Source organism: Gymnoscopelus microlampas (genome assembly GCF_963454915.1).
Source record: "Gymnoscopelus microlampas genome assembly, chromosome: 1".
Taxonomy (NCBI): Eukaryota; Metazoa; Chordata; class Actinopteri; order Myctophiformes; family Myctophidae; genus Gymnoscopelus; species Gymnoscopelus microlampas.
In genome coordinates, this window is record NC_139962.1 from 26,418,413 (window position 1) to 26,433,275 (window position 14,863).

The 14,863-nt window shown below is 38.6% G+C and overlaps 1 protein-coding gene across 2 annotated transcripts; it reads left to right on the forward strand.

Annotated features, from left to right (window-relative positions):
* The first annotated feature begins 1,703 nt into the window (after positions 1–1,703).
* tmem41b (transmembrane protein 41B) lies at positions 1,704–13,224 on the forward strand. Of its 2 annotated transcripts, XR_014601403.1 has the most exons (8): positions 1,704–1,912; positions 5,668–5,785; positions 7,097–7,225; positions 8,217–8,310; positions 9,016–9,120; positions 9,311–9,449; positions 9,555–11,414; positions 11,445–13,224. XR_014601403.1 is itself a non-coding variant. In XM_084065873.1 (7 exons), the coding sequence occupies exons 1-7, from the start codon at positions 1,807–1,809 to the stop codon at positions 9,722–9,724; spliced, it is 861 nt and encodes a 286-aa protein (XP_083921999.1). In that variant the 5' UTR covers positions 1,704–1,806; the 3' UTR covers positions 9,725–13,224. The 2 variants fall into 2 exon arrangements, 1 of the variants encoding a protein (XP_083921999.1); XM_084065873.1 differs by having other exon boundaries at positions 9,555–13,224.
* Positions 13,225–14,863: the final 1,639 nt, after the last annotated feature.

A 14,863-nucleotide genomic window follows, 5' to 3' on the forward strand; every position in this document is an offset into this window, starting at 1 on the left:
GGGATGGAGGCAGAGGACATAGCAGCTGTTTTTGTTTATGTCAGTGACACTGAGTGTTCTAAACACAGAGGAGACATCTACAGTAGCATGTGGAAGGAGGAAAACATTAATGAGTGCAGACAGCGAATAAGATAAAGAAATGGCTGGGTGGTGGTCTTCGCTTTCCAAGACTTCCAAAGTGAAATGACCACCTCCACCTCTTGAAATGTAATTGAGATACAAGAAGGTTTATTTTTCACTCTCGTACGAGTATGTGTAGTGAAATGTGGTGTGACATGGTCCTCAGACTGTGCTATATCAAGCGAAACAAGATTTAAGAAACAAATTATAATATTCCACCTGCCTGTGGAAATGTGAACATGAAAACATACTATACAAACAATCCACACTACACACACTACCAACAAAACAGTATTTGTGCGTGTTTGTATACTTGTTATAAAGTACTTGTTATTGTTAAGTAGTTGTAATTAGTTACTAGTTATTGGCATTGTATAAAGGTCACCAGGGCAGTGGGCCCGGCCCCTTCAGAGGATACAGGATAAGTGGGCTCTAGGGACATCTGGGCAGCTTGAAATTGGCTATTTTGTCCAAAATGTAAAAATATATATATATTTGAAAAATAGTAAGTAATGTAAAGTATACATGATGTGAACATGCACGGTACATCATTATCAGACTGTTATCCTTCAACTTCTTGTTTATGCCCCAAAATGACTGGATATACAGGTTTTGTAGCAATTTTAGAAATATTAGACCGATTGTTTAAGCATGTTCTAATCATGTACACTTTACTATACAACATTTTTATTTTTTTTAACATTTTGGAAAAACACAGAGGTGCCATCTGTACCCTGACCCCCACCCCCCCTCCCTGTTTCTGCAACAAAGTTGAATATTTTCTCATGAGTTTTCACTATTCCCAGTTCCCACAATGATAAAACAAGATTGAGCCCCCCCCCCCCCCCCCCCCCCCCCCCCCCGTCCATGTAATTATTTCCTGTGCTAGGTTAAATTCATTGTATTTACTCCAGGGGCCGCTGTAGGGAAAAACAATAGGGGAAAACTGTGCATGATGATGATGATGCTGGACGACAAGGAGCGTTGCCATGTTCGCTTATTATAAGCGACTTTGGGCTTATTTTTCTGTCAAGTCGCTTGTAAATATTGGTAGTTGCGGGTTGTGTTTTTTTGGGCTTGTTTCTGTAGTGTAGTTGCTTATTTGGGCTTGCTTCACAATTTTTAAATTATTTTAACCAGTGGTTCTCAAAAATTTTATAAATGTTTTGTGCCAGGGAGCATTGGTGTTTTAGACAGTGTATATTTGTCTATCATTAATGTTTCGATGAATTGAGTACAAAGGAAAGGACCCCAATGGAAACAACAAGCCATAGGCTTTCTTGGGTTTAAAATCCTCTTAGCAGACCTTGTATTGAACTGTACTTTCCTGTGCTTTTTTGCAAACTGCTAATAAAATACTCAATCAATCAATGTTTGAATGAATCAATTGAATATTCAAAATATTCCATATTTTATTTCAAGATTTCTTGAAAATAACAGATCTCACAAGCTCACAACGCGCGTGAGCTTGTTGAAAGTGCAGATATGTCGCTTCTTTTGGGCTTGTTTTTATAGAGCTGGTTGCTTATTTCTCTCACAAGATTTGGCAACACTATTGATGATGCTGCTGCTCGGACGACAAGTTGAAAGGTTATTCCGTGTAGTCACCGCAAAAAAAGCTAACAGGACAGGCTCGGTTCGGTGTGTTTAGCAATTTATTTAACTGAAACAAATTCTAGCTCTAAAATGGCCAAGAAACGGAGAGAAAAACGAGAGGCAGAATGCCTGCTGTCTTCACCGCACGAAGAGGCGAAGGCGAATCCCGACGATGAGCCACAAGAACAACTGAAAGGTAAATGAACGACGGGAGCTAACTGTTAGCGTTGGGAAGGTAATCTATAATCTAATATGGCCAGATTTGTATACTACGTCTTACGACGGCGGTCACGGCTGAAAATAGCTGGTCTATGTGAACTCCTAGATCGGCAGATTTCAGCGATAAACATACATTAAAGTACAAGGTTTACTACTAGCCGCGTCTGTGATACTGGCTCCCCCCCAAGTCGCTGTCGAGCTGATCGGCAGTCGGCACTCGGCTGACAACGCGCTTCCGTGTTACATTCATCTGCACAGTGCACTCTGACTCTCTAAAGCAGTGGTTTTCAACCTTTTTCGCATCAAGGACCCCCATTTGAAAAGAGATGCCAGGGACTCAACCATTTTGATTTCTTGGGGGTCCCAATCTACACTGTATCACCATCATCAGTGTTCATTTAACACTCTCAGAGTTACAGACATATAAGGGTCAATTTGGTTGCTAACTATTAATTTGGCTGGGGACCCCCTGGAACCCCCTCAAGGACCACTGGTGGTCCCCGTACCACTGGTTGAAACCCCCTGCTCTAAAGGAAAGACTGGTGATGCGAGGTTACTGGTAACAAGACCAGGAGACCTGGTTCTGCCAGACCCAGACTTCACATGACGTGTCAGCCTGTGTCTATGCCCATGTATGGACGAAAGGGGGACAGACTTTTATGGCTGGGGCCTAAGGACAAAGTGACCAAAACCTCTTTTTTTGCCCATGTATGGAGAAAACGGGTACAAAAAATGCCCATGTATGGACGAAAGGGGGACAGACTTTTATGGCTGGGGCCTAAGGACAAAGTGACCATGCCCATGTATGGAGAAAACAGGTACAAAGCCTCATGTAAGCCAGACCCCCTGGGTCCGGCAACAAAAACAGATGCCATCACAGCGGAATAGCGTTTTCCACCCTTTCTCATGGTAATGGGACCAATGGGCACCAAAACCATCTGGGCGCTAGGGACATGTCATGTGGGCAGTGCCCAGGACGAGTGGGCACTTTAGGGGTGGAGATAACTGGGTACCTGGACGAGTGGGCACCTGAATTAGGATTCTTGTCCACAAGTGTTTTTTTCTTTTTTTTTACTTTACTGTACATAGTATGCTGCTGTGTTGTTCGTATGTGATATTTAACCCACTGTTCTTTAAACCCCCAATCAACACAACAACTAGGTCAAAAGTACAATATAAGAGTTTATTTGTTAAAATAGTACTGATGTCCAAAGTACATTATAACAGAGTTTCAAAGTACAATATAAGAGTGTATTTGCCAAAATAGAAGTACTGCTTAAAAATAGAACAAATTGGGAAAATGGTAAAATACCAAAAATAATTAAGGATACCAAAAAATAGAACAGTACACTATACAATGATGTGGGGGGGGTGGAGATACATAGTATAGTACCCTACATCTATCATTTTATTGTGTACTGTTTAGCTATGTTTTCTCTATCCTAACATTGATCATTTGACCACTTTTTGGTATCTTTAATTCTTTTTGGTATTTTACCATTTTCCCAATTTGTTCTGTTTTTAACAATACTTCTATTTTGGCAAATACACTCTTATATTGTACTTTGAAACTCTGTTATAATTTACTTTGGACATAAGTACTATTTTGACAAATAAACTCTTATATTGTACTTTTGACCTCGTTGTTGTGTGTGGGGGTTTAAAGAACAGTGGGTTAAATATCACTTAACAACAACAAAGCAGCATGCTATGTAAAGTAAAAAAATACTTGTGGAAAAGAATCCTAATTCAGGCGCCCACTCGACCAGGTACCCACATGGTCCTAGTGCCCAGTTATCCCGATGCCCACCTCTCCAGGTGGCCAGTTACCTCCACCCCTAAGTGCCCTATCGTCCAGGTGCCCACATGTCCCTAGTGCCCAGATGGTTTTGAAAAAGTTTGAGAAGCAGTGAGCTAGAGCGACAGACTAGGGAGGTCACAGCAGCTACCCTAACCCTAACCCTAACCCTCATGGGGCTAAGGTTTACCTGATCTCTGTGTTGGGGTTATTATGAGCTGGGAGTCGGGGCTTAAAACCTCCAGGTGGATTGACGTTAGACACTAATTACTGTCTGGCATACAGTGTCGAATAAACATCAAAAAGCTGAATGCCGAAAATTTTAAGGAAAGCCCACCACAGTCACATCAAAAAAGAATTGTAGAACTGCTTGGTTGACCTTACATTACCCTGACCTAGCTCTGTTATACATTACCTACCTAGTTATATTTATGGTTGCTAACAACTCTGTGTGTGTGTGTGTGTGTGTGTGTGTGTGTGTGTGTGTGTGTGTGTGTGTGTGTGTGTGTGTGTGTGTGTGTGTGTGTCAGGCACAGCAGCTGTTTTTCTTTTTCTTTTGCTTACGAAGCCATTGCAACCCAAAAGTATTAATTTCTCTTTGGCATGATTTTGATAGTGTATTCATAGGACTCCTGAGAAGACTAGCATGACGATGTACAGTATTATTAGTTGTTTACAGTGTGAAGCTCTATTATTAGTTACTGTATGTGCATTTGAATTGTAATGATATTGTGCAAACACACATAGATATGTGTAAAACAAACTATATAAATTGATCTCTTGTGTATATGGCCTGCCCTGCACCCAATCACTCTCCACATGTCTCCTTCTCTCTTGGGGAAGTCCCTGCAGACATTTCTAAATAGTGATGCAAAAGTCACAGCACATTACACAAGACACTAACTGGCTGCTTGCTACTATAGTTCTACTGTCTCTGCCTTAGTTAACCAAATTAACCTTGGCGTCCCTATTTTGGGTCGTTATACAGTAGATGAAACAGCAGATTTACAAACGCATCATGATGCACTGTGAGCTTGTAGATCAGCTATTTTCGAAATACTTTGGAACAGTTTTGTGTTCAAAGCCACACTATGTGTGAGTGACGCAGTATGTAAGGGGCGGGTATACGGTCAAGCCCCTAGCAGTGACCCCCCCGAGTATACATTTATGGAAAGATGTTTTTCATTGCTTAAAAGTTTAACTATAATTTTGTTGGACATAATATGCTATATAGTTGTTAAAAAGTTACATAGCGTTACATAGTTACATAGTGTTTAAATGTAAGTGTTTAAATTATAGGCAGTCCACTCTGGGCCTGACACAATTATTACATAATAGCCTGATTGCAATTATTTGACATCATCGCAGTTATATTTGCGTGATGGTCAACAATCGTTACCTTTCATCTGTATAAATTCATCTATCGAAAAATGTTAATACATCTTCAAAAATGGCAGAAATAGCAGATCTGTCACGATGTGATGCGTTGTGTGCGGCTATTAAAATGTTTTAAAAAATGATTAAATATGGCCTACTTTGGCCATAATACATTATTTATTATATTTTATTATTGTTACCAATTTTTGTCAGTCATTTCTTGGTACATACGTAAGTTATATCATATCTTCCCTGTGCATTCTTTGTTTAACAAAGCCTAAATGGCATGGTTACAATGTTCAATGCCACAAAAAAAAAACGTTCACACTGTTGGGCTCCATTTCAGACACATATTATTGCAAGTGCCTAGTGATGTTTTAGAGCTTGCACTCTTCATCAGACTGAACCATCTAAAATTACACAGATGCTGTCCCGGATGTAAGTGGTTAAATCGTTAATCACAATTATTTGAATGACAAGTACAGTTTCCTGATTCGTACCAGCCCTAAGTCCACTCCAGATAGGTAAATAAATGACCTTCTATGTTCTCCCCACAGGAACGCATAATAATGTAGCGGGTTCAACACGCCAGTCTCTCCTCCTTCTACTGGCTATCTTTACCTGCTCTGCCTCAGTTATGTATCTGGTCTACAGGAACTTCCCAGAGCTAAATGAGTAAGTTACTTTCTGGATCCTTTCTTTTTTTGCAATGCTTAACAACAACAAAGCCCTAGGCTTTCATGTGACAAGAAGGTCAGTTGGCTCTCATGCATTGAAGGAGGCATGAGACGTCCCTAGGCTGTGGGGGACTAGTGTAGCGCTGGTGTAGTGCCCAGGATCACTTAGAAAATTGGCACGGGTGAAAAAAAAGGGTTACAAAAATTGCAGGATAAAATTTTAAAGTAAAAAAAAAACAAAGCCCTAGGCTTTCCGGAATGTTTATTATTTACAGTGGCTTGAGACATTTTTGACTCTGAGATGGAATGACCTCTTTTGAAAACTTTTTGATTATTATATCCAAATAATAAAATACAGCTTTATATTTAAAGTTATACAAGGTTCAAAAGAACTGAAGTTAAATTTCACCCCCGAAAGCCTTTTATAAACATATTTTCTATTGAAAGTGGAGTGGGGCGTCTTTCCTGCCAAAATGACGTCATCCGGCCGGAAAACGGAAACGCACCGGTTTCCTGTTTGGCCCGGAACTACCGTTCTAGTAACAAAAAGGAATTTCACACTGTTTTTATGGCATTATAGGATTTAAAGATGGAAAAACAACAGCAAAAGAAAACACAGCTCACGGTTACTAAAGCTCCAATGGCTAAGAGAAACGATCGGCTTTTGCTTCCGCCTTCCTGTGAAAACAAATGGAAACACATCTCTCTCTCTCTCTCTCTCACACTCACTCACTCACTCACTCATTCAGAGAGAGGGAGATTTATATTCATTTTCGCGGGACTGGTTGGCCTCCCGTGCAGGGCGGGTTATGAAAAAACCTGACCCGCGCATCACTACTTCAAGGAGTGTGTTATTGATAGAAAATAATTCATTTTTGGGGTGAACTACTCCTTTTAATGTTTGATGCAGCATCAGCATGTGTTTCAAGTTTTTTTTTATTTCCATTTTTGAGACAATGATTTCTAAATTTAAACTGCAAGATAGTATATTTTTAAACGCTAATGGTAATGACACTGAAATGTTTGTTAAGGGCACGGCACCACCACACTTTTATTTTACCTCTGGGGCGGATCTGCCAATGCTTTGTCAATGCAAATGCATGGATTCTTGGAAAAAATACGCAAGACCATGAATCCACGCATTTGCATTGACAAAGCATTGGCAGATTCTGCCCCACAGGTAAAATAAAAGTGCGGTGGGGCCGTGCCCTTAGTTTAGTTTTTTGCAAAACAATTGAAAAGATTTAACTGTTGGCTCTGAAAGTAAAACAGAACAAAATAATTGATCACAGATTCTTTTATTTTTCAGTGATGAAATGGAGAAGATTAAGATCCCCAGAGACATGGACGATGCCAAAGCACTGGGAACAGTCCTATCCAAATACAAAGACACTTACTACACCCAAGTGCTGATGGCCTACTTCACAACATATATATTGTATCCTTTAAACAAAGCAAATATAAGGACCATTGGACAGAGTAATAGCCAAGTTACCCTAGATTATTAAACTGTATTCTTTGCTTTAGCAATGTTTTCCCCTTGGTAATCCAAGCTTCCTCAGCAGCCTGAAGGCTAGGCTGCTGAAGGCCCTATAATAAAGTAGAGTTGAACTAAATGTGTCGCATCATGCCACTGTTCTAGTCTCCAAGCTGTTCCAAAACCCTTGAGAATATTGACTGGTATTTGACCAAATGTAATTGTAAATTAACGCCATACACAAATAAAGTAAGGTAGCTGTTAAAAATGTAAAAAATAAATAATAATAATGTTGGATTTCCTTTTGACCTTGAAAAGTTTCAGACAAAATCTTACAGATAAATGCTTTTAGTACACAAAAGTGAGTGGAGTTCATAATATTAGCCATGATTATTTTTATATACTTTATATTTTGTTGATATGCATCATGCAATGTAAACTAGTAATTAAATGTTTCCATTTTATTCTATCAAATCACAGCCAAGAGTTAGTGAGTTAACCACTTAAATGCTCTAGACTAGTAAACTGGACCTGACTTGGGTTTGTACTTGAACTGCTTTTTTTCATCTACACCTATTATTATTATTATTATTATTATTATTTATTTTTTCATCTACACCAAATCTCTTAGCCAAAAATAGCCAATCTTGTGTGCTTCCCCCCCAGAATATACGGTAGATGCTGTGGTTCAAGTGGTTGAGCTGACCTTTTACCTCATTGCTGGCAGCTAGAAAATCTAATATATTATTAGAAAAATCTAAAATCTATATATTATTAGGAAAATGTCACCCACCCTTGAATTATTCTTTTCATTCAATAGTTAGCCAGTGGGTATATATTTGTTCCGTAGAGACGGTGCAAAAATCATAATGAACAATCTGGAGAATGCTGTTTTGATCATATTCTACAGATTATTATGTGCTGATGGTTTACCTTAACCTTTCCATGTCAGCCTTCAGACATTTGCAATTCCTGGATCTATCTTCCTCAGCATCCTGTCAGGATATCTCTATCCTTTCCCTCTAGCTCTTTTCTTAGTCTGCCTGGTGAGTATGGACAGTAGAGAAAATATGTGAAACATTATTATCACTATAATTTTTGTTATAAAGCATACTCTTTCTGATCCATTGCAGTTGTGTTATTTGTGTATAGTGTAGAATTGTGATCAGCAATGCCTCATAACACAAATAATTTGTAATATAAATGTAGCCCTCATATTTCTCCATAAAAAATACAAGTTCACATAGAAAGAAAAGCAGCGATGACTTTCACATACATAAATACATTACGTCAATATATCCTTTGTCTAGCACAAGCTATATCTGCCAGAAGTCATTAGCCAGGTTCCAATACAAAAATGTCTGCCTCCTCCGTCCAGCATGGTGGTGTTATGGTGAATTGGTGACCACCTTCTGGACATCACATAGCTGGACATCACATTGCTGGACATCACATAGCGATCAGAGTTAAACCTAGTGGTCACCCCTGCAAAATAATAAAACGTGCGGATCCAGTCGGGTGCTCCAGTAATTTATTTGAGTAGTCTCTTCTGAAGTGCCCAGGTGTTTTTCTTTCTTATTCAAGTTGTCCCTGTTGAGCACAGAGCCCTTCTACCTTTAACTGGCTGAAGCACGTTGGACTTCTTTTTGTGCCTTAAACCTAGTGGTATTGGCTGTTTTCAGCACAGGACACCATTGCGCAACAAAAAAGTATGTTGTCCTTCCGTCAGTCATTGTGTGTTGTTTTGTTAGTGCTCTGGACTGGGTGCGTCCTTCTGCTATCTGCTGTCATACCTGGTGGGGAGACCTGTGGTCTACAAATACCTCACAGAGAGAGCACACAAATGGTCACAGCAGGTAAAACCTTTGCTAGAAAATGAAAATTGAAAGTACTGGAACAATTGCTGCAATCTTAAAATATCATTGTCATAATTTCCTCTCCTGACTATAAATGATATTCTAGATATTGCTGTAGATTAATTACGCCATCATTGCCTCTCCTCCTTTCAAATGTTATTCAATGAATTCATTACTTTTGTTTTTATAGGTTGAGAAGCATAGAGGTCATCTAATCAATTACATCATCTTCCTGAGAATCACACCTTTTCTCCCCAACTGGTTCATCAACATCACCTCACCTGTGATCAATGTGCCTCTGGGGGTCTTCTTCCTTGGAACCTTCTTTGGTAAGTCCAGTATTTGGACTCGGTCATTTTCTACGATTTCACCCTTGTGTGAGTATTGTTTGTACTGAATCATTACATCACTGTGTTCCTACTGGCTGTTTGCAGGAGTTGCTCCACCATCCTTTGTGGCAATCAACGCAGGTACAACACTTTACAAACTGACCACCGCTGGGGAGGCAGTGTCCTGGAACTCGCTGCTCGTGTTGGGCGTACTAGCTGTGCTCTCCATACTGCCTGTCTGTTTCCAGAGAAAACTGCAGCAGAAATTAGAGTAGAATCATCAGACCGCTGAGCACCTCATCTGTCCGGCTGATCCCTCCTCCCCTGTCCTTGGCTCAGGAACAGTACATGCAGCTGTCACTCAAATTGCTTTGTCTTGCCTTATTATCACAAACAGCTGCTGGTGATACAGCAGACAGAATCTGTGACCACTGGCAAATTGAGCACTGCTGCATCCAAAATGTATGTGGTCAGATCCTCGTGACTTGTGTCACCAAGTACAGTATAAGCTGGCCCCTCCTTGCTTGTTTTTGGTTTTTATATTTATATAGTATTGTGGCACATCTTGTAAATAGAAGAAAATATATCTGAAATTATAAATTAAACAGGCACTGTTTATAGAGTTTGATATTGGTTGTCACAATGATAAATATGCTGCGAGTTGCATTTTTCAAGTAGCACATTATTTTATTTTTTCTCTGTTGCCTGCATTTAATTGGGAATCACATATTTCACCTTGTGGTTAGAAATGTCATCTGATCTGTAGTGTCAAAAAAGTGTTAAAATCAGATTGTCTGCCACAATTGATTTAGCAGCAATATACAGTATCAAAACATTTATCTTAGATTAAACAATTTATTTACCCAATTATTATTGATATTTATTTTACCATGCTTGTGTTCAGTTTTAAGCTTTTTCTGGTGTGTCTCATAAAAGCAATAACTCAAAGTAGTAGGTTGAAAGTGGATTTAGGTTGTTTTTAGTTTGATGCTCGTGCCTGTCTTGGCAAATTTATACAGTGGCTTAATTGTGATGGGGAAAACTATCATAACTAAACTTGATGTTTAACATCTGCACACCTGAACCGTTGCCTGTTAATAAGGTGACCCTATCATGTTCCTCTTCTGTAGGACTGGCAGGCAGGTCCTTCCTCGGAAGGGGATTGTGCTGCTCCAGATATTGAGCACTCTGATTGGGCTCATCCATGTGTAAACCAGATTGGGCGTCCGCAACCTGTGGTCTGCGGACCACTGAAGGTCCATGGCCCATTGTCTAGTGGTCCGCGATCCCCGTCTGCATCGAAAGGGGTGTTTTATTTTACTTGATATATAGTATAGGCGACAATTATGTATCTGTTGGACAGCCACTCTCAGGTTGATCTCTCGCTGCTATCTCTCACTACGGCTTTGTTGCAGTTGTGGCACTTAAGTAAACAACAGACGGTAGTTAACATCCCATTTCAACGCATTGTGCAAGACTCGCCAACCCCCCTAGTCTGTCCAGCATCTCAACAAGGTGCTTCATGTTAATATTAACATGCAAGGCCACAACAAATTTGTTCAAGATACTATGACAACATTCGTGCCTTTCAGGCATATCAGAGATGCAATTAAAAATTATCCCAACCCAGCACATTTCCCCTCTGTGCTGTATGTTTATATCACGGCTGAAAAGTTATTTAATAATTTCCAAGTCTTAACTGATGATGAATATGTTCATTAATTGTGAGCTGTGCAGTTGGGCTGTTGCAGGTGTGGCCAGTTCCACAATTTTGAGATGCGTAAAACTTAAAACCATGGCTATGAGACAAATAAGTTGGTTATTTTAATCGTTGTCCGTCCACCCCCCACCCACCCCCTGTCATAACATTGTGTCTACATGAAAGCGGTACATGAATGGTTGGAGACCCCTGATCTAGATGTGTAAAATGTGAAAGGTGACTGTTTCCTGACTAAATCAACTTCTGTCCATTGTAAGGCATGCTGATGAATTCAGGAAAGGGGTAAGACACAAACGTGAATCACTATGTTCAAATCGTTTATTTTATGAAAACAAGCCTTTCCCGATGCTAAATCCAGGAAATCTAGATGGGGCAGTGATAAGCCAAACGGAAAAAAACAAAACAAATGTACTGCTAACCTGCTGGTATGCTTGCTTATCTAGTTGTATTTGTGGTGTGACTGCATGTCTGTTTTGTTCATCCCTCTCCAGCCCATGCTATTGTATACTATGCCAGTATGAAAGAGCAAGTGAACTCCATGTAGTGGATGACCCACCAGTGTCCTTTATAAGACTGCCAACTGATTGTGAGGTATACAAAAGCCTCATCCTGCTCTTACTACCTTCATACTCTATAACGTTATTTTTAAGAGAGATATTGTGCGAATTGGAGTCTAACCAGTGCTAACTATATAGCATTATTGTGATGAATAACTTTGGCTTGGGTTCTTACAGCTACAATCTGGGGCTTATTTTAATGAACAGTGTGTTTTGACCAATACGTAGGGTAATTCTAATGCAATATAACTAGTACATCTGCAATGGTTGGAAGTGGTCTGCCTACTCTTCCAGTGAGAAATTGCAACCCCGATGTCGGTATGACACCTACTGCTTGGTAATTATTTGAAGCAGACCGGATTGGACACCAGAAAACTGAAGTATTCTAGCTTTAACGTTGATTGATTTTGTCCCATATGAAGAAAGGCTACTGAATTTTCTTTAATGAATCATTTTTTATTTATTTTTATTTCATGTTCAAGGTTAACTTATTGCTACTGATCAATAGATATGTAATGTAAAAAAGGTTGATGCAGTGAATGTTACACACAGACAAGTCTTATTGAATTTTGATCATTGTTCTCACTAATGGATTTCCAGCTGTTTTGTTTTGTCTTGACTCTTGAAGATCCTGCATATTTATTTTAAAGCAGTCTGTGTAGGACAGTTTCTGTCTTACTGTATTGTCAATGTCAATTTTAACATCTTAATTCAGGAACAGAATCACTGTGTCCTACTGTAAACATTGTTTTTATTGGTCTATTCTGTGACTTCACAAACTACATTCATTTATCCCAAGTTTTCAGTCATTTTGTGAAGTCCATTTTTCTTGGCTGTTGCTTTTTTAGGGGTTGTTCTGGGTTGTTAACATGCATGCACATACACACTGCATATTCATTTTATGTTAAACAGCTTTTTCTAACCCAACAATTTCTAGTTTTCTGCTCAAAAAAGGCACGTTTACCATTTCCATTTTCCCCAAAATGTAGACTTGTTTTCGGGGGCGAGGGATGATGCAACAGTTTATGGTGATACATGCAAGACTGATAATTACTGTACTGTTCATGCTGCTTGTATTTCTCAATGTTTGAATGGGAGCTAGAAAGATTACTTATTAATACAGCTTCTAAGAATGTTTATCATTCACAAAATCTGCTACGAGACATGAAAGACGAGTGCCCCCCCCCCCAAAAAAAACATATCAAAAGAATAAATGTTTAATGTTGGTCCTCTTGTGGGATTTTCATTATAATCTCAAATTTAGCATTGTTTTGTTCAGCTTGAATGAAAAGATTTGTATTACTACAGGGCTCTGTCAAGTTAACTGTTATGTTATCTGATGTGTGTGAAAACACAGTATTAAGTTGTACAGAATAGTGATGTACTGCAGTATGACCTGTGTTTACAAAAACAGTTTAATGTGCATTTCTGAACTATGTACTGAAATTTGCTTTATTTTTTATATTTATTAAATCATTAAACATAACATCTTACATAATACAGCTGTCAATCTATTTATCTTCAAATGCTTTGCTCGAAGTATAGGGAACTGCAATCGATTAGATGGCTAATAAATCAAATTTTACCTGTCTGGAGGAATAGTGTTTCTCTCTGAAATGTTCAGCAAAGAGATTTGATGTAGTGGGAAATAGGTGCAGACCAAGTATAGAGCCCTGGGGACCACCCAGGTCAACTATACAGTGTATATATATATAGGGTTAAATTGGTAAATGAGTCATATCAATGTTAATGTTTTGGAGTGTCTGATTGAATCTTTCCACTAAATGTAGCTAAATGTTTACATATCTGTAAGGCAAGGGTCTTCAACATGGGTTCCGTGAGAGCTAGACCAAATGAACTTTGTACTGGTTTTTAGAACTTAATTCCACAAGTGTGAGTGGGACAATAGATGAGCCAGGGGGGCTAGCCCTTTTTGCAGTGGTGGAAAAAGTACTTACATTTTTTACTTAAGTAAAAGTATCAATACTGCAATGTAGAAATAGTATGTTAGTAAGTAAAAATCCGGAATTAAAAATTTACTTGAACAAAATATTGGCATCAAAATATACTTTAGAGTACCAAAAGTAAAAGTACTCATTAGGCAGAATGTCCCGTTTCACAAGTTTTCAAATGTATACAATTTATGAAAATCCTTTGAAAATAGCTGCTCTACAAGCTCTCAATGCATCGCATCGCGTCACACTGTGAGCTTGTAGATCAGCTATTTCAAATGGCCGAAATGTATATAGGGCTGAAGTGTTTAATGTATGTTTTGTAATGATAATCTAAATCTGTAAAGTAACCAGTAACTAAAGTTGTCAAATAATTGTAGTGGAGTGAAAGTATAGTATTTGCCTCTGAGATGTAGTGGAGTAGAAGTAAAAGTAAGCCTACTGAAAATTGGAAATACTCCAGTAAACAAAAAATACCTAAAAACTGTACTTAAGTACAGTACTTGAGTAAATGTACTTTACACCACTGCCTTTTTGTTGAGCTGTTTGTGACTTTAGTGGAATATTAATGTTGACTGTGCTTTCATACTTCTCTGTCATTTTATTTGTAACTGATTTAACTGCTTATAGTTGTCACTGGTTCACTGCAGACGAAGTATAAATTAGGAATTAGCACCGCCTAGTGGCGATTCTGTAAAATTGTTGCCTTGCAGCAGCTATCAGTGGACATAATAGTGTGTGTGTACAGGCCTACTCAGTGGCGTAAAGTAGCTAGTATATTTTAGTATATTTACTCATGTACTGTACTTAAGTACAGTTTTGAGGTATTTTTTACTTTACTGGAGCATTTCCAATTTTCTGTACTTACTTCTACTCCACTACATCTCAGAGGCAAATATTGTACTTTGAAAACTTTAGTTACTAGTTACTTTGTAGATTATTATTATTATTATTATTATTACAAAACATACATCCACTTCAGCCCTATATACATTTCAGCCATTTGAAAATAGCCGATCTACAAGCTCACAATGTGTTTAATTGCTATTTTCAAAATATGTTTTTATACCTTTTAAAGTTGTGAAATGGGACATTTTGCATTATGATTACTTTCTACTTGTACTTTAAGTACATTTTGATACCAATACTTTTGCACTTTTAGAATTCTGGACTTTTACTTGTAAC